The 25519-nt window shown below is 47.9% G+C and overlaps 1 protein-coding gene across 1 annotated transcript in view; it reads left to right on the plus strand.

Moving 5' to 3' along the window:
* Positions 1–25519, plus strand: part of PAPPA2 (pappalysin 2) — a 123560-nt gene that overhangs the window by 40994 nt on the left and 57047 nt on the right. Inside the window, exons 3-7 of the mRNA XM_014943322.1 lie at positions 13468–13613; positions 20012–20305; positions 21011–21203; positions 22818–22939; positions 24826–25318. Coding sequence (XP_014798808.1) covers positions 13468–13613; positions 20012–20305; positions 21011–21203; positions 22818–22939; positions 24826–25318 — 1248 coding nt within the window. The remainder of the gene's footprint in view (positions 1–13467; positions 13614–20011; positions 20306–21010; positions 21204–22817; positions 22940–24825; positions 25319–25519) is intronic.

A 25519-nucleotide genomic window follows, 5' to 3' on the forward strand; every position in this document is an offset into this window, starting at 1 on the left:
CTGTAAGTTAAGTTTAAACCCAGGAGTCTGAGGCACATGTGGCTTTTTAGCTCCCTGGGAGCAACGGGGTTGCCACGGTCCATGGAGGATGAGAAATAGCCCATGTGTCTTCAGCTCCCACCACAAGGAGCAGCTGGGAGCCCAGCAGCTCTGAAAGCCTGACTCTGCATGGCCGCCCGGTCTAATGAAAGACATCCCCGTACCTTGATGGGTCTCAGATGGGTCGCGTGTTTTAAGATGATCTCACCCGTGAGGAAATGGTAAGCCTCTCTGAGGAAGAGATGGTCGTGATTCACTCTGATAGAAATAGAAAGGCCAAACAAGCAAATGGAAACTCCCTATTGACCAGGTCCCTGCAATTTAAAAGGGTTTTTACTACCTATTCCAGTATGCATTTGAAAATCATATGCATTTACTCTTACATACTACAATCAGATGGTTTTTAAGCCATTAAGGCCCATTGGGTCAATAACCACCATTTTTAAAATCTATTAAATACCCATTTCCGTGGAAATAGAGCTTTTACAATTGATCATGGCTACCAACTCCCATTAAAATAAACCCCAAATGCTATCAACTCCCCCAAGATGTAGAGCACTAAAATGCAGATTGCCAGGACAAATTTATCCCAGGGGAAAGTTGATGGCCCATTATGCTTAAGCAACACAAGGATTGTCACATAAGCCAGGAAGTTTATGGGACTTGCATGGATTTGTCCTCCCTGAGGGGATAAAAAATAAGGTTCATGGGCTGAATCAGTGGTGCTAACACAAGCTTGAAGCCAGCCTCCTGTGGTAGTTTTTTGGGAAACATTTGGCATATTTTATATCAACTTTCAAGTGTGTACAGGCTTTGGTTGTTTGGCAGAACCAAGAGATGGTTTAGGGCTGAAGTGCTATAAGAAATGCTAATTTTGTGAGTCTTTTCTTGGTGGCACAGGGTTTTCCATGTTGAATTATACAGGGATGTTGCACCTCTGAGGTTGTATGAGGAGAGCTGTTGGAAGATGACCTTGCAAAGATTAGGTCCTTGTCTCTCTGCCCTGAGAAGGAAGCCCTTTGGGGCTGCTGGTGTTGTGGTGCACCCTTAGGCAGGCTGCAGGGGTTTGAGTGTGGTGGGAGTACAGGGAATCCTTGAAGGTTGCCTCTGGCTGAGAAGTAGCTCAAAAGATGAAAGACTAGTGACCAGGAGCTTGACAACGTGGGGGAGAAGGGATGGGAAGAGTAGATGTCCCCACTACAGCATTGCTAGTCGCTCTTTCCATGTGTGGGAGGTGAAAGCTGTGCCAGTCCTAAAATGTACTCTGGAGCAGAGAGAACCAGTGTGTCCCTAGTGAGCACTGGTGATGGAGGGTGACAGCTCTGGCAGGTCCACTTCAGGAGGTGACCCAAAGGGCTGGGACCCATCAGTGCTGGCTGTCGACACATCCTTGACATGCCAAGGATGGGGGAACAGCAATGCAGGAAAAAGGTGTCCCAGCCTCAGCTTCCAAGTCTTGGCTCAGCAGAGAAGCACAGGAGAGAGCTTTGAGATCCAGCTGTCTGTTCCAATTAGGGTTTTGCTGCTTACTGTCTCTGCCAGACAGCAACAACTCTCAGGACACGGGCTGGCTGCCAGCATCAGCCGAAAGCTGCCGTGCCCCCTTGGAGGAGAGGTCAGGTAGTCCCTGCCGAGCCAGAGGCCAGCTTCCTTTGTTTGTCTCCCTTCATGCCTCCCTCAATCAGCTTCACCGCAGCCCTCTACTCCCTCCTGCAGCCCTGGATTTCTCTTCTCTGTGTGCCTGATTCTGACCCAACGCTCCTCTTCCCACTGCCCTGTCACCCCTCTGAGCCCTTTCTTGCTGGGGGATGATGCTATGGGGCACGTCTAGGTACCTTCTCCATGAGGCCACTGTGAAAAGATGCCCCTTCAGCACTGTGGTGATGTTGGGTGGTATTTGTGATGGGAATGGAGGAGGCAATGGGGTGAATTGGTCCCTGCCTTCTCAAGGGATTTTTATTTGAGGCAGGCGAAGGGGAACATGTGAGTTCTTGTCCCTGGGGAGAGTGTAGACATCTATTCCTAGAGCAAGTGTTGTGGGGCTTTCTCCTGGGATCATAATGTAATGGCTTCAGTGTCAGGCACCAGGATCACTTGACCATTTGGAATTGTGGGTGGTTGGTCTTGATGCTTTCTGCAGCGCAGGATTTACTCCTCCTGGAGCTCAAGAGAGACTAGAGGTCTATTAGGTAGCCACAACCATTGGAATTTTTGTTTTGAAACTGAAATGCAACTCGGACAAAACGCTTGTGCCTGGGTCCAAAGGAGTGGTTCTCAAAAACCTTACCCCACCTAAGATATCCTAGAAGTGGTGATACCTGAGTTATAGCCAGGAAACCTACACAGGTGCATTAAGATGTGCTGGGATTCTCAGCAGAGCCATCCCAAGAGGCCCTCAGACAGGCTGTGGTGCACATCATACACATGGCAACTAAAGACTGAGTGAAACAGCACATCAGCTTTGTCTGGAGGGCACAAATGTCATGAAACCAGTGTTTTTCAATGGCCCAAGCATCTGATGCACATGAGAATAATCTGTGCTGAAGGAAGAGCCACTGAAAATCCCTGTCCCTTCAGAGGGGCAGTGGAGGAAGCTCCCCAATCCTGCCGTGCTGGTAGTTTCACCCCAGCCAGCCACTAGGACCATGCAGCTGCCTGCTCGCTTCCACTTCCCCCCCTGCAAGAAGGGTAGGGAGAAGAGGGAGAAAAGGACCAGAAAGAAAAAAACCTTGTGGGTTGAGATAAAGACAGTTTAATAGAATGAGATCAGAAAAGGAAATTAAGAACAACAATAATAATAATAATCGTAGAATCATAGAATCGTCTAGGTTGGGAGGGACCTTAAAGATCATCTAGTCCAATCATCAACTTAACTCTGACAAAAAAAAATAAATAAGAAATAAGCAGTAAAAAAATTGCTAAACCATATTCCTGAGGACCATGTCAACCCGTCTTTTGAACACCTCCAGGGATGGTGCTTCAACCACTGCCCTGGGCAGCCTGTTCCAATGCTGGATAACCCTTTCAGTGAAGAAATGTTTCCTAATATCCAATCTAAACCTCCCCTGGAGCATAATTATATATATAATTATTATTATTGGGGGAATTATTATTATTATTATTATGGGGAATTGGCACTGTCTGGAGCAATGATTGCAGGAGCCTACATCCCAGCTAACCCCATATATATATTGAACATGACGTCTATGGGACAGAATATTTTATTGGCCATTCTGTTGTTCTGTCTATGGGAACCTGAAAAGAGTCCTTGAAAAGCATAAACATTGCCAAGCAACAACTTAAACAATATGTATTGTTGAGATTCCTTGCAACCACTGGAAAGAAAATTAATTCTTTCCTTGATGAAACCAGGACAGCTAATCAGAAATCCCAAGGGCTGGGGGCTGATGGTGCAGATGCTTTAGCGTCCTCCAAGTCTCAAATTTGGCAAAGCCTCCAGTGAGAAGCTGCAAGGAGAGGCTGTATCTGAAGACAACGTTGGAAGGGGAAGTCAGAAGGTGTGCTAGGGGGTGTGCACCCACCGGAATGGGTGTCCTGAGGGTGCCAACCATGCCATGAGAGCATGGCTAGGGGTAAACCTCTCCTCAGGCTTATTCTCATGTATTCAACACAAGTAGGGGATCATCCCAAAACAAAACAGAAGTCAGATGCCCAGGCATGGTGTTAGAGGCAAAGACAAGTCCTTGATGCCTGACTGTGGCTTTCCAAGAGAAAGCAAGTGCAGGACACCTTTGCCTGCATTCACAATGCAGCTGCCTGCTCGCTTCCACTTCCCCCCCTGCAAGAAGGGTAGGGAGAAGAGGGAGAAAAGGACCAGAAAGAAAAAAACCTTGTGGGTTGAGATAAAGACAGTTTAATAGAATGAGATCAGAAAAGGAAATTAAGAACAACAATAATAATAATAATCGTAGAATCATAGAATCGTCTAGGTTGGGAGGGACCTTAAAGATCATCTAGTCCAATCATCAACTTAACTCTGACAAAAAAAAATAAATAAGAAATAAGCAGTAAAAAAATTGCTAAACCATATTCCTGAGGACCATGTCAACCCGTCTTTTGAACACCTCCAGGGATGGTGCTTCAACCACTGCCCTGGGCAGCCTGTTCCAATGCTGGATAACCCTTTCAGTGAAGAAATGTTTCCTAATATCCAATCTAAACCTCCCCTGGAGCATAATTATATATATAATTATTATTATTGGGGGAATTATTATTATTATTATTATGGGGAATTGGCACTGTCTGGAGCAATGATTGCAGGAGCCTACATCCCAGCTAACCCCATATATATATTGAACATGACGTCTATGGGACAGAATATTTTATTGGCCATTCTGTTGTTCTGTCTATGGGAACCTGAAAAGAGTCCTTGAAAAGCATAAACATTGCCAAGCAACAACTTAAACAATATGTATTGTTGAGATTCCTTGCAACCACTGGAAAGAAAATTAATTCTTTCCTTGATGAAACCAGGACAGCTAATCAGAAATCCCAAGGGCTGGGGGCTGATGGTGCAGATGCTTTAGCGTCCTCCAAGTCTCAAATTTGGCAAAGCCTCCAGTGAGAAGCTGCAAGGAGAGGCTGTATCTGAAGACAACGTTGGAAGGGGAAGTCAGAAGGTGTGCTAGGGGGTGTGCACCCACCGGAATGGGTGTCCTGAGGGTGCCAACCATGCCATGAGAGCATGGCTAGGGGTAAACCTCTCCTCAGGCTTATTCTCATGTATTCAACACAAGTAGGGGATCATCCCAAAACAAAACAGAAGTCAGATGCCCAGGCATGGTGTTAGAGGCAAAGACAAGTCCTTGATGCCTGACTGTGGCTTTCCAAGAGAAAGCAAGTGCAGGACACCTTTGCCTGCATTCACATTGGCAGAGTCTGGAATCAGTCGGTGCAGGGAGCTGGTTAAAAATTTGACATCCTTGACAGTGTATTCAGAGTTTGCCCAGAGAGGGCATTGCATTGTCCTTCACTGACCTGCAGGTGATCACATTGACATCAGTCCCTGTGTTTGAGCATTTCTGTGGTTTTTTGTGGGGTTTTTTTGTGGTGTTTTTTTTTTTTTGAAAAATGGGGTAGGAGGGTGAAAGTAATAACATGGAGTCCTTTATACCTGAACACCTGCTGAAATTTGCAGGTGGATTTTGGGTCTGTCAGAGAGAGGAAAGCCAGATCAGCCTGTCTCATTGTGATCTTTGTTCACCCCTGTAGACGTCACTGTGTGTATCAAATTAGTTGTTTTCCAGCTGCCCCATGGTCAGTCCTTGTGGATTCAGGGTGGCATTTCCCTGGGCTCCTGCTGCAAATGTGTTACATCCACTGAGACTTGTCTATCTATCATCATTTCTATTTCTGCACTCTTCTCTCCTGCTTTTTGCCCTTCGTTCTGTATCCCTACATCCCACCTCTTTCAGAGTTGGGACTTGCTGCCGCCTCCCACCAGTTTATCTTCCCTCCCACCCAGTCCAAATGGTACTTCAGCCCCCATCCAAATGCCACCATCTTCTTTTCCTTTATCTTGAGATCTGCTCCAGTACCATGCTTCTAATCTTGTTGTAACCGATTGGAAGGGAACTTAAATTCTTCCTCATAATCCTGAATAAAGGTGGAGACCATACATTAATTTTGTCCAGGGATGCATCTCAAATACGCTGAGCTTCAGCTCCATCTTCCCTGCTCAGCAGATCTGCTCCTTCCTTTCTTTGCTCTTTTTATTTCTAAAATGCTCTTTTACTTTTTGTTTTTGCTGGAGTTGGCTTGATTTCAAGGAATTCCCATTTCACCCTTTTCTCCCTGGCATCTCAGGTGAAGTGGTGACTGCTGGTCAGTCCTGTTTTCAATTCTTAGTTCAAGACCTGTGTTCGTTCCTCCATTTAAGATAATCTGAATCAATTTATTATTTGTTCAGACCAAGTTTTCTCTCTCTCATCGGATCTTCCATAATTTCTACACTGCTTACCAAAACCAGGGCTGAAATAGCATTGTCTTTGGCTGGTTCAGTGATGAATGGCTTTTTAGCAAACACTTCCAGGAATAGCTGGGCCATGTCATTGTTAGAAGCACTTATTCTTCAGCCTATCTCAGGGAAAAATGCTCTGCAGGGCTTTCTGGTCGGACACTAATGTTATTGTCTGTCTTTCCCAAATCTGACCTCAGGAAGTTGTGCTGTCCATTTGATGTCACTGGGAGCTTTCCTGCTGTGTGCTAGTGATCTGCAGCCTTCTTGGTCCCTCTTCCCAGTAATAATATATAATTCCCATCTATATGGAAGGGTCACAGCCTTGAACCACAACTTGTCTTTTTGATCCCATCCACAGCATTGCCAATGCAACATTCTGACCCTGCAATATCTGCTACTGCTTCAGTCCCATACCCAAATTCTACCTCCCACATGGAGATTGAGGATTACCTCTGAATCCAACAGGAATTGCTCATGCATACAGGAAACCTCTGATCCTGACGGCCCTCATGTAGCAGAGTTTTGCCCTCTCTGACATCTTGATAATCAGCCACTCATGCAAATTTTAATCTGTCTCTTAAGTGCTGTTGCCAGTGATGGCTGCTTCCTAGGCTTTTCTTCTACTCGTGCTTCAGCACCTCAGAGGTGGGTATTTTTCAGGCATTTCCAAGGGTGTGTAATGTTCTCATCTGTTGTGTACCCAAATGCTCTTTGGCTGGAGTCCAACACACAGTGAAGGTGATGAGAGACTCCTGAGGACTATAGAGGGTATTATTCCAACAGTGTTGTGCCTCCTGTGATCCCAGGGCAGTGTCTGGCTCTTCCTCAGCCTTCCCTTCACCTCTTGCATGTGTTTTGTATCTGGCTGTGTTACCAAAGCCTGTCCAGATAAGAGTCTTTTGAATGTTACTGCCTTGTCAAGTTGTTATGACCCTGACAATGATGTTTGTGGCATACCAGCATAGTGCTGGACTGGAGTTAGAGCTCTTAGACCATGGTCATGGGGATGCAAGTAGTTTTAACAAGTACAGGACTTCAACTTTTTCCTAAAAATAGAGCATCCCCCCAGCTGCATTAACACCAGAAAGTTCAGGGCAGGTAAATCCATGAGAACCACCGCCAATCTAGTCTGGAGGCAGATCAAGTAACCTATCTTGGCCTGTGTGCTGTGCCAAGATGGTAACATGTCCTGTTTATGTTGTGGTAATGGGCTTTGCCTGTAGCAAAGTAGAAAGGAGGCAAGGCTGAGCCTCACCTGGAATGAGGGTTCACAAATTCTAGCAAGGAGGGTTTGCGTATGCAAGGAGAGAGCCCAAGGCCTGGAGGATTACCTCTTCAGATCCCTCCTGAAGAGTCACCATGGAGAGGATTCCTTTGGTGGGGTTCACTTTAGCTCAACATCTGGAGGAGCATCTCTCTTCACTGATGATATGGAGAGTTTAGAGAGTCTGCTCTCTGAAAATATTCGTGCCACTTGATTCAGCACCTGTCTTCATGGGTTGAGTTGTGGCTCTTGGGCTTGTTGCTGCGTGTTGCTTTAACCCTTTTCAGCCTTGGGGGAATCTGTTGTCCATGCACCAAAAAATGTTATTGGCAGGCTGGTGCTTGTTCCTGGGAAGTCTGAGGGATTCCTCATTTGTCAAGCAGAGGTCTGGGGGGAAAGGGAGCCTCCTAGCTTGGCGGGAGTAGAAAGAGGAATTTCTTTGCGGTGGGTGAAGGACATGAAAGCAGAGCCAGGAATCCCTTGTGACTTCATTAGGCTAAATGGTTAGCTGAAGCTGGCTGGGTCTCAAGTATTTTCCAGCTGTCCATGGAGGGCACTTGGATATCTTCCACCCAACCCCACTCCCACATCCCCTCTGAAATGTCTACAGGGAAAAGACTCCTATTTTTGAATTGCAGTGGAATTCCTGTGGCATTACACACTGCATCCTTTGCAGTACCCAGAGAATTCAGTTTGATTTATGGTACTGCATGGGGTATGTGCTGGCCTTGCTTTTCATTCAGAAGTGCCACCTTTTACCTATCAGTGGTACTGGCCACTTTCACAGCCCCAAGACCTCCTGTCATGAAAGGGTTGTCACTAAAAGGTGGCACTCTTGCTACTCTTTTCCTACCTTAAACCACATCAGGCTTGTGTTGCAGCTTGATTGTCCATTCTACTGACCCATAGATTAGCAGATCCTCTCCTCTGTCCCACCTGCGCACCAGCTGTGGTCCTGTTGTTGCTGCAGAAATTGCTGCCTGGAAAGCAGCAATAGCTCTGTCTGTCCAGGGTATGTATGTCAAGTGTTGTCCTTTGACCAAACCAGCCCAGAGCTTGATTTACATTCACAAGTAGAAAGATGCTGTCTGCCCCATGGGCTAGGAAAAAATTGTCCAAGGGAAAAGGATGAGAAAGGGATATGAGGGTTCTCCAGGGACGTCTGGGATCATGGATGGGGCATTATTTTTCAACTGATCAGAAAGGAAGCTTTGGGTCCTTAGACCTTAGTGTTGTAAGGTCTAGTGCAGTAATAGTTTTCCATCCAAAGCTGGAGTCATTTGATGGCTTTCTCATTTGATGCGATGGGGTGACACAGAGAACATAGAGCAGGGCTCTGAGAAGAGGTGCATGATGATAGGACACGGAACAATGGACACAAGTTGGAACACGAGACATTTGGATTAAACGCTAGGAATTTTTTTCCCATGAGGTTGGTTAAATACTGGACTAGGTTGCTAGGAGAAATTGTGAAACCTCTGTCTTCAAAGCTGTTCGGGTCTCAGCTGGACATGGCCTTGAGCAGCCTGGTTTAATTAGACCTGTTTTGAACAAAAGAGTCAGACTAGATGACCTGTTGAGGTCCTCTTCATCCACAGTTACTAGTCTCTGATTCCATGTTTCTACGGTGACATAGTCACTGAAGCTGCTGGACTTCATCTTCCTTTCCTTTTTTTGATAGCCTGCAATGTTACACAATGAGAGCACATCATTATGTCTCATAGAGAGCCATGTGCTTCTGATCCAGAACAAGAACCACACAAACATCAGTGTGGATGCACTGTTCTGCTGTAGAGCAAGACGAAGTCCAGGCTTTCTCCCCATCTGCCTTCTGCCAACCAGCTGAGGGACATGGTGTAGGGGATGACTTTGTGGAGTGGGGCGGATGGTTGGACTCGATGATCCCGGGGGTCTCTTCCAACCTGGACAATTCTATAATTCTATGAGTCCCACAAGTAAAACCATATGCAGTGTGGTACCTAAGCCTGCCTTGGAGTCAGATTGTCAGCTAGTGTCATTCAGTGTCATTAAGTCAACAATATCACAGGTGAGCACCTGTCATGAGGGAGGCCCTCATATCTGGACTCGTTCCCTCAAATACCATAATTTCTGAGTCCCACAAGTAAAACCATATGCACTGTGGTACCTAAGCCTGCCTTGGAGTCAGATTGTCAGCTAGTGTCATTCAGTGTCATTAAGTCAACAATATCACAGGTGAGCACCTGTCATGAGGGAGGCCCTCATATCTGAACTTGTTCCCTCAAATACCATAATTTCAGATGGTGTTCATGACCATGCTCGTTTCCAATAATGGCAGTCCTGTAGCCCTCCCATCCCTAATCTTTCTCTACTGTTACATATGCTCTTCTTGCAAGCTTGACTCTCCCAGGGTTGCAAATATTCCCCAGGCCAAGGTGGTATTATCGTGCAGCTAGCTGCCTGCTGATGACTTCTGGATGCTCTTGAAAAAACATTTGCTTTGGATCTGTAAAACCTAATGGCCCTTCTCTGTCTCTCTTCTGTCCTCTGCCCTGTCCTTTGGGGTAGAGTTTTTTAGCTGCTTAGCTGATATCTGTGCCTTCATGTGTCCTTCTGGCCTTCGTTGTGTTTATGTGTTGACTTGCAGTGCCCACCCTGCTGTAAATACCATCTAGTTTGGAATACTCCAGTCTTGTAGGCGTTGAAGCTATTTGGGGAGCAGAGAAGAGGTCTGTCATTTAAGCTGTTTGTGGAGACCAGAGGCTGCTCTGCCTTCCCCCTGGGAAAATCACAGAAGTGCCGAAGAAGAGGGAGAGCATGACCTTGGCAGTAATCAACAGGCAAAGACGCCAGTTACATGCTCCTCGTCTAAGCTAAGGATGCCAGTGGGAAATGTGGATTGAGGGGAATTGGAGTTTCCCATTCTAGAGTTGTTTAGGTCTTAGTGGTGTCTTTGGAGATGCCAGCAGGAGGATATTTATGCTTTCCATGCCCTAGCGGTTGAAATTGGGGTCCTTTCCTTTCCTCCTCCATTCATCTGAGCATCCCTCCGTACTGGAGCCGCTCCCCCTACCCCTGACACAGCCCTGAACCATCCAAATCTCTCAATGGAGGAAATTACAGTTATTTATAATTAAGGGTTCACAAAAAATGTTGCTAGTGTCAAGGGAATGGCAGGCGACAGCCAGAAAAACATCGTGTCTCCAGAAGAGGGGCGGCGGGAATATCCCTCTGAATAGGGCTGACGTCAGCTCTCGGAATTTGGACAGCCTGAAAGGGTTTGGGGCTATTTTTCCAAGATATCATAGGTCAGGAATCAATGTTATTTTTAGGTCTGTGTCCCCCGAGCAGCTCTGGTGTGTGAAGGAGACTTTCTCTCCCCCTTCTCCCTTCTTTACGCTCTATTTCTATGAAAATTTTGCTTCTCTTCCTTCCGAGTCATGCCACAAATATGTCCTTCAGGTTTATTTATTCTTCTCCCTATCTGTTCCTCCCGGCCTGCTCCCGTCTTGGTTGGGTTGAAGGGATGGCGTCAGCGTGGCGCGTGTCTGGGATGCTCAGGCGAGGCATCACAGAGAAAAGATCATGTTCTCCTAATTTGCTGTTTCCGGTTGGGAGAGTTTTCTCTCTGCGAGCTGATGTGGCCGGGGAAAGTGTTCTGGGAATGCTGCTTTGTGGTGGGAGATCTCGGGGCCTGGTGAAGACAAGCTGGTCATCCCATCTCGCCATTAAATGTTGCCATATAGTCCAGCCAAGATTTTCTAAAGTGACTGAAGTTTTGGAGCTGCTTTGTCGCTGGCAAGGTGGGTGAGATATCTCCAGTCCAGTATGGCCTACTGGGGCTGATGGTAAGGGGAAGGTAGTCAGCAGATCCTGGGTCTCTGACACTTTTTAAGTCAGTATTGGCTTCTGAAAGGCTTTTGGCTATTTCAGATCCGGGGAAGTGGCCACCCTTGGGTTTACCAAGCTGCATTTCACATGCCATCCTGCTCTAGCCTTGTCTGGAATACTGTTTCTTTATGTTTTTCCCCCCTTTTTTTTCTCCTTTTCCATTTGCTGTAGCAACCTCTCTCTTTCTAAACAGGTCTGTTGGTATAATAACTTGGCTAGGGATGTTGCCATCTCAAATGTGTGTTTGCACATCTCTCGCTGCTTTCCCTTCTCATTTCACATCTTGGGTGAGGATGTGCCTTTTTCCCCTTAGCCCGTGCTCAGCTTTTTGTCCTTCCTTCCATAATTCAGTGAGGTGAGGAATGCACTAGTAGATGCAGCATTTACAGACGCTGCTCGTTCAAACAGAGCTGGTGTGTCTCCATGGCTGGTTCAGTGTAAAGAAACGGCCACATTCCCTTCATAATCTGTCCATGCAGCTGAAAGATGCCAGTTGTCCTGGAAGCATGGGAATAAGTGAAATGCTTTCCACCACCTTAATGTTGCTGTTGGCCTTATGCTGCAGGTTTAGTCATTCTTATGACATATTTCCACAATGGTGCATTTCCATCATCATTCCACAGTGATGTATTTGAAGCTTTTCCATGAGTTTTTCCCTGCTTAGAATCTCTTAAATTAATGGCTTCAAAAAACTGCAGGTCAGGGTCCTCAGGTTTTGAAGTCTTAGAGACAATGTTTTCTAGGGCTACCTGTCCTAATGCTGTCTCAGCCCTCAAGGTTAATGGCACTGATGGTGGAAATGGTAGTACTTGATTTAAAAGTATCTGGCATTTGCAACACAGCCCAAAGCCCTACAATCCCACTGCTATTATTATTGGAATTATTATTGTTATTATTAAGTTAGATCCTGATCATTTTACGCAGTTGAGGACATGAACTCCCTGAAGATCAACGCTGGGACTGTTGATGTACTAGAGGGGAGTGTGAAACCTAAAGTGCTGAGAGGCATGCCACATTGTGAAGATCATTTTGTGGACACCCAGACATACCCACGGGCGTTACTGCTGTGCTGCAACGCCAATTGCTTCCCCACCTCTCCAGCCTACAACTTCCTATGTCCTTTAGAAATGGAATAGTCTTTGATATCCCCATTCCACTATATTTTCCATTGCTGCAGCTCTTTATTCCCAGCTGTGGGCACGGGAGAAGGGACAGCCAGCAGTGTTGTCAGGAAGCTTTCCCTACTAAACCTGCTCTTTGATGGAGCTGTTTCCATGGATGTCACTCTCTCCCCATTAAGCTTATTTTGAGACCTCTTGTGCTTCCCTGCACTGGTTCCTGCAGACATCCCAGATTTCCTCTCAGAAGGGATTTGGATCACATACAGAGACAGATCTGTTGAAGAGGGCCTTGCTGCTGGCTCAGCACTGGGGGGACCAAGGCAGCACTCTTCTCCAAGGTCCTTTTTAAGAAGAGCTGCAAGAGAGATGTCTCAGAGCAAATTCTGAGATACCTTTTCCTCATGCTTTTCCTTACACAACACACAGGGATGCATGTGAGGTAGCATGCTTCTTGATGTGTTATGTGCCTGTGCTCTGCAAGGATCCTAAGTGCTTGCCACATCTAGCATACTGGTTATCCTGGGGAAAAGGACAGAGTGGAGAGCCATGGTTGTGAACTTCTCCAGACAGGCTAGAGAAGCTGGAGAAGAGATTGCTTGGCCCTGGCTGGCAAATTTTCTCTGCTCCCAAGAATAAGGTTTGATGTCCATTCCTGCCCTCACCTGCATCAGGGACAACCCCTTGTTGGAACCAGCTGAAGTTCTGGATTCCTTTCTCTCTCCTCACGTTGAGGAAAAAAACATTTTTTTACTCAAATTCCACTTTCCTGATGCCAAACCCCTTTTCCTTTCCCTAGCAGGAATGCTATACACTTTCTTTCTTCTCCCATTATTTTACCTCCTATTTTGTCTGCTTTCATGCTATTCTATGGAGTCTCTTCTGTCCCTGTTGTTGGATAACCTTCTTTAAGAGTAGAACTCATTAGCAAAGCTACTGTAATTGGACAAAGTTCTTCAGATTTGCGTGACTGCCTCCCTCACAAACCCCAAGCACCTCACAGAGCAGAATTAATACTGCCGTAGGGCACTCCTGAAATTTGCTGAATTTTGCTACACTTTCCTAAATGCTGCTGGTTTCAGAGGGATGAGGATGGGGTCTCCAGGTCGTCTGCACCCTTTCCAGGGTATTGACAGTGGCTCCTGTTTTCCTTCTCTGCTCCACTGAAGCCTGTTTCTCTCCCTTTGTCCTTGCAGAGCCTACGTGAGTGTGAAGGAGCTGAAGGAGGCACTGCAGCTGAACAGCACCCACTTCCTCAATGTTTACTTTGCCAGTTCGGTGAGGGAAGAGTTGGCTGGTGCTGCCACTTGGCCATGGGATAAAGAGGCCCTTAGCCACCTTGGTAAGTAAGCTACCCCACTCAGGGGGTCTGAGAGTTGTTGTTTTTATTCTCTCTTGGTTGACTTGGCAAAAAGAGGCAGCCATGGTTTGGCTCAACATTGAGAGTGTTTAAGAAGGTTGTGATAACGGGCTTTGGGTGTACCAACAGCTGCTGCTGTAAGGAAAGGAGCTGGCTGTTCCCTGTGTCCATGTGGATAAGGTGGTGGGCTTACAGCCTGACCAAGGGCTTCCAGGCTGATATCAGAAAGTTTTAAATGTGAAGGCAGTGAGATGGTGGGACAGAAAGCCTGGTGGGGAGATGCAGGTTCACCATCAGCACAGGCTCTGGAGAGGGGTTTAGACATGCATTTGTCTTCTCTGGGGCCTTCTAGGTCTGTGTTCTGGATATGGATTCTGGAAATGGTGAACTTCACTCTGCAGCATGTAATGACCAGGAGTGTCAGTGCTTTTAGAGTTGAGACTTGAGTGACTCCAGAGCTGACCAGGCAGAGAACGCTGTCCACTTCCGAATTGAGCTGCAAATGTGAGGATGGCTATCAAATTAAGCCATGCTTTTATAACTTGGCTTACAAACTTCTGGAGGCAAGGTTCTCCTTGGCTTCAGTGAATTCAAGGCAGACACTTAAGGTCATCAGTCCTGGCAGGCTACAAGATAGTCAAAACGGCAACTGCTTCACTGAAATGTAAATGTATTGTGTGTTTTCTCCTATTTCTGCTGTCTCTTTTTCCTGCCTCTCCCTCCACCTCTTCAATGTCGGAGTTTTCTGGCAAAGCCCTTTACACTTTGCAGTCAAAACATCTAAAGTGTTTCTCAATAAGTAACTGGAAATAATTACTCCCGACACCTGCACAGCAGGCCTAGACCTTCTGCTTTTACAAGTGCGTGATGTTCAACCCTTAAAAGTTTTACACTGCTGTTAAAGACCTGTTTTAAAGTTCTTTTTTGCCAGCTTCCCTCCCTCAATGAGTTTCAGGACTGTTTTTTCAATAGCCTATTGCTACAGTTGCTTGTTGAGGAAGGCAGATATCCATGAAATTTATTCCTTTGGCTTCCAGAAATCACTTCCAAAGCTCAGCTTGACAATCATCTCACTACAGCAAGGGCTTCAGCCACACATGTTCTCTTCAGACCCCTCCCAATAGCTCACAAAGAGTTGTACGGAAGGGTAATCAGGGTGACTGGTTTCATCAAAAGCTTGTCTTTAACTCCAATCTCAGGGTTTGTGTCCAGCCAGGGACACAAAAGGTGGCACCATCTGGAAACGTGAGATCAGGGTTTTACCCTGGAGGTTAAGGGGAAAAGGGGTGTTGTCTTGGCTCTGGTGCCAGAGCTGTGAAGGGTGAAGCTGGATGTGAACTTCTTTGAGGCTCTGGCACAGACTGAAGACTTTGGTTCAAGGTTGTCCTTAGTTTTAGATTTAATGATCTTGGGAGGGCGGGTGGTGGACCCTGTTCTCTGTAAACAGTAGTTTCCACCACATCATCAAGTGTTTTGTACCATGCACAATGCATATTTTTGTCCAGCATAGAAGAAACTTAGGACTGAGCAGGATGTGAATTAATGGCTTTTGTCAAAACCTCTCACCAGATGCTACTGGAGAATCTGAGTGGATGCGAAGGTAAAGCAGCGAGGAAAGAGCAAGGAAAACCTTGGGAGGAGTGAATAAGTAGTTCAAGAAAATTTTCTGAGCTGTATTTAAGGATGTAGCAGTGACCAGTGGTGGAGACAGGTCTTTACACAAGAGAGAGTCTGTCTCCAAGAAGACAGACTCCTTCTCTTGCACTCAATCTTACCTGTCTATCCTGACCTTAATATTCTAAGGTCAGCACACAGACTCTGCTCCCCCCACACCACTGTCTGCTCCTGTGGAGCAGAAATGTCCTTCTGAAAGTCTGGGGATGGTTTACCATTTTAGACTAGTACTAATACTGTCAATAGCAACTACATTCATTGAAGCATAGGAGATAATTACTGACTTGGAGAGGGTGAGATGGTCCATGACGCTTCTATAGGCAGTATTTCAGCTGCTGTGGAGCTCTTAGACAGAGACAACTTGCAGCCAGCTAGCAGCAGCAGCAGATCTCAGGTCTGTTTGCACCGCTCCTAACCATACAGTCTACGTCAGTCTTTCCACCATAATCACAGCGAGTTCCTCTCAAATTCAGAGCTCTTGCTTGGAGTCTGGAATGAATTTTCTGAGAACTTAGAAGTAAATCTTTTCAACTACAAAACACAAAGAGTCGAAGAACTCCTGTCCTATTAAAAAAACCCCTTAGCTTTCCACAGTGGAAAGCCTTGCCTCAAAAACCCTACCAATGTAATAATGCAGATGGTTTAAACTTCATGTGTAGCTGCATGTGAACTGTATTTGCATAAACATGGTCGAAAGGCGAGGGAATTGTGAATATTTGATGTTATAAATACTTTCTGCAGTTATATAAGCTGAGGCCAGCTCATATATCTGGCTGAGGTCAGTGCATCCTGAAGGAGGGCCAGCCGTTCCATCAAAGGTACCTTAAGCAATGGCCATCTTCCTGTCTGACTAACCGTCATGCGTTTGTTCCATTAATTGCTGTGACTCAGTGTTTGGGGAAGACTGGCCCTATGATACGCGTTCGGCTCTGTGGTTTGCTGTTTAAAGATCCAGCTCTTGCTTGAGCACGCGTCCTCTGCGACAGCCCTCACCCAGGACCAGGTTGGCTTCCTGGGGGCTGTCTTGAACAAGAGTCCTTCATCATTGCCATTGATCGTGGCTAGAAGCAGGGTAACACCCTGGGACCTTTCAAGGGATGTGTGAGTGAAGGTGAAGTGGGCTCCACACCAGTGGAAATCACTGTACTGATGGATTGTGCTTCTCTTGCTGCTCGAGCAGAGCTTAGGCTTTGCCTTGGGGATCTTACCAGCTCTTCACCTCTAGCTGGTAGGGAGAGGATGTGGCAGGACCAGCCCTGCAGTTTCCAGCTGCCTGGCTTCAGTTTAGTGGGCAAGTCCAAAGAAGACTCTGCTTCACCTGCCTTGAAGTGCTGGACCCCCTTGAGATGACCTTGAAGTTTTCAGCTTGGTTGACTAAATGCTGACCTTGGGGGCCTCCTTCAGCTGGTTCTCAGGCATGAAAAGGAAAGTTCACTTACAGCTCAATTTAGCCCATCTTCCAGGGCAGGAGGAGGCAGAGGTGAGAAGGAAAGCCTGATCTGCACATGAAGGAGGATGATCTTGTTGGGATGTTACGAACACTTCCACATCTTGCCTTTACAGCCAGGACCCTGCAGAGGGGAAACACAACTTCCTGGTCCAAGCTGGGAGCTCTCCCAGCTCATCAGGGAGCTGTGGGGACAGAGAAAGGAGGAACAGGGATGTTCTGGAAGAGTTCTCATGCTGTTTCTAATCCTTCCATCTAATTTGCTGTTAAAAAAAAAAAAAAAAGTACTAAAAATATGACCATCCTTGTGGAGTGTGGGGGAGGAATGGGATAGGGAAAGCCAGCAGAGAGGAGGGAGGGACAGGGTATCCCAGCCTTGGCATCCCTCCCCTGTGACAGTTTTCTCCCTCCCTGTACTGGAATCCCATTTATTCCCCCGCATGGGAAGAGCATTGGGTTTCTGCTGGGAGGAGGGCTGCTTGGTCACAGGGCCTCCCGTGCCCCCGGTGCTCAGACCCCTTCTTTGTGGTTAGTGCAGCAGGATGCGTGCAGGGCTTTCACATCTAATTTATTTGTTTATGAACGCTATTTTCTTTCTGTGTGTGCATTCCTCCCTTCAGACCTTTGGGCAGGCAGCCTCCTGCCTCGTTCAGGCTTGGGTTTGGCTGCAGAGATGCCTTTTCTTTCTCTTCCGTCTTCTCTCATGCCCTGTTTTGATTAAAATGAGAAGCAGCTTTTTTTTTTTTTTGGTGCCCACTGGGTTCTCCATCAAAGGTATGCTGTTTACTCTATATAGCGTTCACCAGCCTGGTAATTGAGAGTGGGGTGGCTTGCAAAAACCTAACAATTGGCAGGGCACAACAGGAAGGTCCCAAATGAAATTTTCAACCTCTGTACCTTCTTGTGGCCCATCTCTGGTCAATTAAAGGGTCAAGAGCTGATTGATGGGATGCAAGGTCCTCTGCTCTGGTATTTTCAGCTGGGGATAAAGGGAATACAGCTACTTTGTGACCCGTCCTTTCCCTCAGGCCAAGCTGCTCCGGGCATAAGATCCACACTCTGGGGAAGAAGAACATCAAACATGAATTTTTAGCTAAGAAGCGGTGCCACTTGACAGGTCACCCTCCTGCAACCCTGTTGGGCTTGAGAGAATTACTCGGGATATCTCTGAAGGCTCCTTTCCATCCCTAACCCAGTGTTCACCCTGCACGGCTCCACCAGAGGAGTCACAGTCCTGCTGGTGTCCTGCCAGGGACACAGTGATCTGAAGAAAGCCCTCTCTTGGAAGGAAGGAGTGCCCTGTACTTGAGGACATGAGGTAGTCCGGTAGCGCACGGAGCTGATCCAGGAGCAGATTTCAAGCAGTCTATGCTGTGGCTGGAGACAGGATCACACGGTGGCCCTCTGCCAATTTTAACTTTGCTGGCAGAGGCAGCAATCATCAGCAGAGATGCAGTAGCAGAGGCTCTGCTGTGAGGTAGCTGGCACAGTAAATACTCCAGGGGCCTGCAAAGGAGGGAGCAAGCTGTGCCGGAGCCAACTATTTGCCACGCTGCCATCCAAACTGTCTAGGTTAAAAGTAGTTGGGTATAAACAGCCTCCCATGCCATGGAGGTGTTGCCTGGAGTCAGCCTGGGCGCATGCTGGGGTCTGCTTTTTGCCCCTTCATCTTGCTGATATTCCCCAGCACTCACTCCACTCTAAGGCAGCGTGGAAAGGTGGATGGAGCAAGGAAGCGAGATGAGGAGAGGGGGAAGGAAACGACCACTGAAAAGCCTCGAAACGAGGAGAAAAGATGTAGAGTTTCCAAAGACGTTTTCATTTGGGCAAAATAAGAGTAAGCAAGAGAGGAGAGGTGAGTTTTATTCTTGAGTATTCTCCATGGACAGTTTCCCAGCAGATGGAGTACACAGTTACTGGTACAGGGTGTGCATGCCAGGTCAGGGGTCTGAGATGCTGGCAGTGAACAAAGGGAAGGCTCTGCTCCGCTTGGTTTTCCTCAGCATCATTACTCCTTGCTCTTCCCATCACCAGTGGGTGGGCAGGAAAGGAAAGCACCTTGTCCTGCAGCTAAAAGTCCTATCCAGCTCTGTGCTGTTGCTGTCAGCATGAGGCGGCAGCTTTGAGCAGTTTGTGGAGGATTTAGTCTGTACCTATGCTCCAGCATCTTTGACAGTTGAGCCTGCACCAAACTGGCTTGGAAATGAACTGCCCCTTTGTGACCCCTTGAGCCAAGGGGCTGGGGTGAAGGGCCCTGAGGGCCAAGGAGCCAAGGGCCCCAGTGAAGAGGAGTAGGACTGCGATGGGTGAGGGGTTCTCACCTGGTTCGCTCGGTGCACCTTACCCACACACAAACCCCTCTGAAGGAGAGCAAGGGATCTTCAGAAGCTGCATTTTGGAGAATCTCACTCCAAAATACACTCAGATGAATTTGAGTTGAGTTTGTGGTAGAAGCTTAGCGGATTGCAACAGCACCTGATATGAGTCTAAATTCACTCTGACAGTAGACCATTGATGCTGTCTTAGTACGGGCCAGAGGCGGTGCACTTGAATCTTCATATGGACTTGTGCTGAGGGTGGCTTCTTGTCGACACAGCCAAGAGCATCAGGAATTTGCCAGACACCTTGTTCTCACCTGCCGTGTGTACTGCTATGCTTTAGCCACATGTCTAGGCTAAGGAAGGTCTTCTTTCCTCTGGTCAAAAAGACTACCCCTGTAAACACACAGCATGTCTCAGTTTGGTGCCTCGGTTCCAAACCTCATTTGGAGTTGTGTGAAACAAATTATAAACATTTGAAAAGACAGAGTGAAACGGTAGCCAAAATGATTGAAGACATTGGGGGGAGTGGTGTGTTCAGAAGGGGAAGAAAAAACATCCATCCCGTTCCACTCCAAGAGGGAAAAGGAGCTCTTTGTTATAAACATTCGAAAAGACACAGAGTGAAATGGTAGCCAAAATGATTGAAGACGTTGGGGGGAGCGCTGCGGTCAGAAGGGGAAGAAAAACCATCCATCCTGTTCCACTCCAAGAGGGAAAAGGAGCTCTTTTCCCATCCTATAAGAAGGTGAATATGTCCATCTTCAGGTCTCCATCTTCAGGTCTCCATCTGGCACCTCATTAGTGACCTGGAAGCACAGGTAAGTAACGGCAGCTGCCCACTGAGGAAGCACAGTGAGAGGAATTCTATCTAGCACAGGTAAGTAACGGCAGCTGCCCACTGTCTCTCTCTGGGTGATGTTCTCTACTTGCAATTCTAGGTGGAGTTGTCCTCAACCCTGCTTATTATGGTATGCACGGCCACACGAACACCATGATCCATGAAGTGGGACATATCCTGGGGCTGTACCACGTGTTTAAGGGAGTGAGCGAGCGCGAATCTTGTGACGATCCCTGCAGGGAGACAGCTCCGTCTATGGAGACGGGAGACCTCTGTGCTGACACTGCCCCCACCCCAAAGAGTAAACTCTGTCGGGATCCAGACCCTACCAATGACACCTGCGGCCAGACCCATTTCATGGGGACACCCTTCAACAACTACATGAGTTACACAGGTAACGAGCAATAGTCATTTGAAACTGTAAGGGATCACCTTCCTTAGAAACTTGGGTTTCTCTCCCTTCTCTCTCCATCCATAGTACCTTCCCTTATTCCTCAGCTGTTATGGTCTCTCATGGTGGGCAGGGATGTGGCAACCCTTTCTTGCTGCAGGCTCTTTCCACCTCTCCCTCTCTTCCAGTCTGTAGGTCACTGGAGATTAACCAAGTCCATTCTTGTCTGCATGGTGGTGTGCCTTTATTCTCCAGTCCTGAACTTTATTATTACTATTATTATTATTCCTACTGCTGTTATAGTTTTGGACCTTTAAGTTGAGCCCTTCTGGTTTGGTTTCCAAAGGCGTGCTGTGGAGGGCTGGTGTTCCTCCTGGAAGCCCAGGAGGACCAAAGCCCGTAGAGTAATTCTGTCACCCCCCTGCTGACCCACTGCTAATCAATCCCACAAGGATGGTGGCACTGCCCAGATGTTGGAGCTGGTGTTGAGGGCCCTGCAGTCCGGAGCTGCAGGGATGTGGAGCTGCTGAGGCAGTGCCATCTTGTGGCTTTGGGGACACACGACACCAGAGTGTCCTGGATGGAGAGCAACCACGCACTGATGTCTCCCAGGTCTTCCCAGAGGTCCCCAAAAGAGGGTTTGGAGATCAGGAAGGCTGCGCATTGTCATGTCCCACTGACCAATCTCTGCTACGTTTCTTCCTCCAGATGATGATTGCACCAATACCTTCACCCCCAACCAAGTGGCCCGGATGCATTGCTACCTGGACTTGGTCTACCAGCGCTGGGGCCAGAGTAAGAAGCCTGCACCCATTCCAATCCCTCCCATGGTCACGGGGCAGACACAGGACTCCCTCAGCATCTACTGGCTGCCTCCCATCAGTGGTGTCATTCATGAGAGGTAAGGGATCATCTGTTGCCATGGTCTTGGGCTTACACAGGAGCCTGCTAGAAAGGACAAAAGGACAAGGGATTTTCTTATGGTACAGACCCCCCCTTATCCCCTTTCCCACTTGGTCGTCTCCAGCAGAGCCCTCAGACACAAAAGCCAGGCTGCTGCAGTGGCCCTGCTGGCACAAGGTCTCTCCCGCAGGCTTGCTGCTGTCGGGGTGCTGGGAGGGGAAGCCAAAGAGCCTCGGGAGGCAATGCCAATTCCTAAACCCCAGAGTGCAATCACGGAATGAAAAATGAGCTTCATTTAGCACTTATTGTATAAAATAACTATTTACCAGGAGGAAATGCAGCCTTGTGGTTAAGGCAGGGAGCTCGAACCACAAGAGCTGGGTTTCATTCCCAGTGCTGTCACGGACTCACAGTGTAACTAACTGAGGGTAAGGCAGGAAACTTTTCAAGCCAGAGAAACGATGCCGAGGAACCAGAGTTGTTTGGCTGATGAGCAGTGCATGGCCCTGAGCACCGTCCGGCTGTCTTCCTTCTCCCCAATACCAGGGAGTCACCAAGACCTGGTTACAACACCATTCAGCAGCCCCTCTTACTAAAACATTTTAGTTTCCATCAGTTTTTAGGTCTACAGTTTTATTACGGGACGATAAGCACATGTTAAAGAGCTCTTGAGTTCGTTTTAAAGCTGCTTGACAAAGCTGTAAAAGAAAAGTGCTGTTTGATGACAGCTGGGACACTCTTGCATCAGTGTTTGCTGCCTTTTCAAAGAACGGGTGCTCTCCACGATGGGCCTTTTGTCCAGGGATAGCAGGAGCATGTGCCTGTCACCCCCTGGGTGCCTAGAGCCTCCAGACACCTAACACCTAGAGCTTCTGAGTGCTGGGTGGCCCTGAGTCGTCCAAACAAACTGCTTTGGTGGGGAATGGAGCCATTTAGGAGCAGGAAAACATGGGTCTGGGGAGCAGGTGCTGGATCTTTGGATCCATCTCCTGTTATTGCTCATAACTGTCTCAGGAGCTGGTCCAGGGTGGGGATCCTGCATTCCCTGGATCAAGGAAAAGGAATGAAACTGGCCCTGATCACAGAAAAGTGGTTCTTTTGGGTTTTTTTTCCCTGGAAAGACAGTGGGACTCCTTTTAATTGACATTATTGTGACCATTTTTGTATTACGGTAGTGATGAAAGCCAAAACTTAGTTCTGGGGTTTAGCAGAGAGAGACCCAGTACCCACCCAACTGCAGGGGTTATAGCCCTGGGAAGCGTGAGCTCTGTTAGCTCTGCTTCATGGATAGGGAACAGGCAATTGAATTGCTCATCCAAGACTACCCAAAGAGCTTATAGAAGAGGAGGGATTAAACCCAGCTTGTCTCATGCTCACTCTTACTTTCCTGTCTTTGAGGAAGCTTATTCCAGGCAGGATGATATGTCATGGGGCTTCATGAGAGCTTGGCTTTGCTTTTCCAGCCTCCCATCCTATCCTATGTCACAGGGCTTTGTGAGAACTTAGCTTTGCTTTTCCAGCCTCCCATCCTATCCTGCCTGGACAAACGTGAATGGAAAATTAACTGGTCATGATTAGACATCATGCTAGTGCCTTTGTCATTTGTCTGCAGGGAGCAGGACACACTCTGTGACGACTGTGCAGAGGACGGCACCTTCCGTCAGTATGTGCATAAGGCCTCTTCCCCTCGGGTCTGCGATTCCTCGGGCTACTGGACCCCAGAAGAAGCTGAAGGTAAACACCTCCTCTTTTTCTCTGGTTGTGTATCCCCTGGGCAGAGATGAGATCTTGTTGGGAAAAGAAACAGAAGCTTTTTTTTTTTTTCTTTTAGAAAATGAGTTGTCTCCTCTTTGGGGAGGCTCTTTAGTGCAGGGAGGACTTGTAGGTGCCCAGGACATATGTGGTAACTGCCAGCTGGCTTTGGACAAATAATTCAGCACACCAATATTAACCCAAATCATTGCCCAGAGAGGTGTTAAAGAGAGATGCTGGTCAAAAGGAGGGGCATTTCAGTGAAATAAGTCTTACAACATAGATCTTGGGAACCTCATCCAAAACGTCAGGGGCATTTACAGCCTTTGATGCAGCCTTGTCCAAAGGGAGCAAGAGGAGCTCCTTGCTCAGTCCCACTGACTCTATACCAAGTCCAGGGCAATCTGATTTGGACTCAATTCCTCATTGGCAAGGTAAACAGCAGGGTGTCACAACTTCTCATGTGCTGAGACCCACCTTGTGGCATGATGGTGGCTTTTAGGGTCATGCAGTTGCCATAGGAGTGTTGGGCTTTCCATGCTGCCACAACTCCTCCAAGAGCAAAGCAGAGGAGGCAGGAGACCAGGTGAAATGATCCTGTGAGCTGTGTGTAGTGCACGTGCTGCTGCTGAACCATGTGGAGCCAGATGATCTGTTAGTTCTGTGTATCTGCAGGTTTGAGCCATTGAGGTCAACTGAAAATGTGCTAGGGTGACTGCTGAGACAGCACGGTTTGGACATCATTACAGCTTTGGGACATAGCCCATGTGTCAAGAACAGGAGTCTCAGGGAGCAGCTGAGATTCTGCATCAGAAAACTCTTTAATTTAAGTATCTCTCACTAGCTTCGCAAATTGAGGGCAGGGGGGAGTCAACTTAAAGAAATAATCAAATATGTGCTTATTCAGTGATACCAAGCAAATAAAAGCTTAGCTCATTTATTGTCAGTGGTTCCTGTTTCCCCTGCCTGTCTGATTCACTGCCAAATTAAAACTGCTTCTGGAATTACGGGATGTTGTTTTCTCCTGTGCATGACCTGCATTTGTCACAGGTGCATGTTTGCTCTGGCGAAAGAGACAGGTGTTATGTTTTTTACAAAACTAATATTAAATGGAAGCAGGCTTTTAATTGGGGCTGGGTCCTAAGAAATGCTGGTGGTGGTGGTTGAAAACAAGGGTATTTCTACTACCGGATGGTGAATTCCAACAATGCTTTCTGAGTCTGAAATCCCAGCACCACATTTTTCTGGTGGAGTGCTAATCTACCACCAGGGGAGGTAGGCTGGGGATCTCAGGTCAGCCTGGGCACTGTCCTGGTGGAGTAACAGCCTTCCAGAACCGCTTCCCTGGCATGCTTTGGACCTGGTCCCTTCCTGCCTGTCACCTGTTCCACCACATGCCTGTGGCAAGCTTTGGTTTCTTTGCCTAGCCACTGTTCAAACCCATGGAGCCACAGGGACTCGGAGTTCAGGTGCCCTTGGCAAGCCTCCTGTGCCCATGAGACCACAGAACAAGGTTCGTGTCCACCAACTGTGTCCAGGCTGTCTCTAGAGCTGCTGGTGACACTGTGACCAGCTGTAGTGCAGAGACCCTTGCCCCTGATTTAGAGGGCTGTGAGACACCAGATCTGCCGAGTCTTGTGCTTGTATGCGTACCCCGGAGATGGGAGACTAGTGGTGCTTATTGCTTTCTAGGAGGTTAGGGCAGATGCCACCAGCTTGGAGTGGGTGCAAAACTGCATGGGTGTGCAGCCATAGCAAAACCAAGTGCTCCCATAGAGTATCTGCAGGGAGGATTGCCTCTCTGGGTCCCCTGTGAGGTCAGCTCTTACTTGGTTCTCATCAGCCTCCTCCTCATCCCTCCCACCCAGGACCCCCGGATGTGGATCAGCCCTGTGAGCCCAGCCTGCAGGCCTGGAGTCCAGAGCTCCACCTGTACCACATGAACATGACGGTGCCGTGTCCCCAGCCAGATGGCTGCATCCTGGAGCTGCGCTTCCTCCACCCTGTCTACCCCGATTCCCTCACCCTGTGGACCACGTACCTCTCCACAGGCTCTCCCAAGGCTCTGTCTGACATCGAAGTCTTGACAGAGCAGGGGGAGTCCATCCATCTGGGCCCCTTGGACACCTTCTGTGATGTCCCTTTTACTGTGAAGCTCAACATCCCTAAAAAGGTGTCTGGGGTCAAAATCTACACCTTCGACGAGAGGATGGAGATAGACACAGCTCTGCTGACCTCCACGCCCCACAGCTCTCTCTGCTCTGCCTGCAAGCTGATCCAGTACCGCGTCCTCCGCGACCCCCCGTTTGCCAGCGGATCCCCTGCCGCCCCGGCCCAGGCACATCGCCAGTTTGTGGACACGTGAGTGATGGACCTGCTCCACCACAGGATGGGCGGGTGGCCGGGGGCAGTTCTGATGGCTTCCTCAGGTCATGCCTTTCAATCCCTGGATGGGATTTCCCTGGAGAAACCCTGGATGGTTTTGCTAGTGGTTTGTTCATTGTTTTTTGGTTCCCCCCCCCCCCCCCGCCCGCCCGACCTCTCGCATATGCACACTGCACA

This window comes from Calidris pugnax, unplaced genomic scaffold, assembly GCF_001431845.1.
Source record: "Calidris pugnax isolate Ruff unplaced genomic scaffold, ASM143184v1 scaffold63, whole genome shotgun sequence".
Classification (NCBI taxonomy): Eukaryota; Metazoa; Chordata; class Aves; order Charadriiformes; family Scolopacidae; genus Calidris; species Calidris pugnax.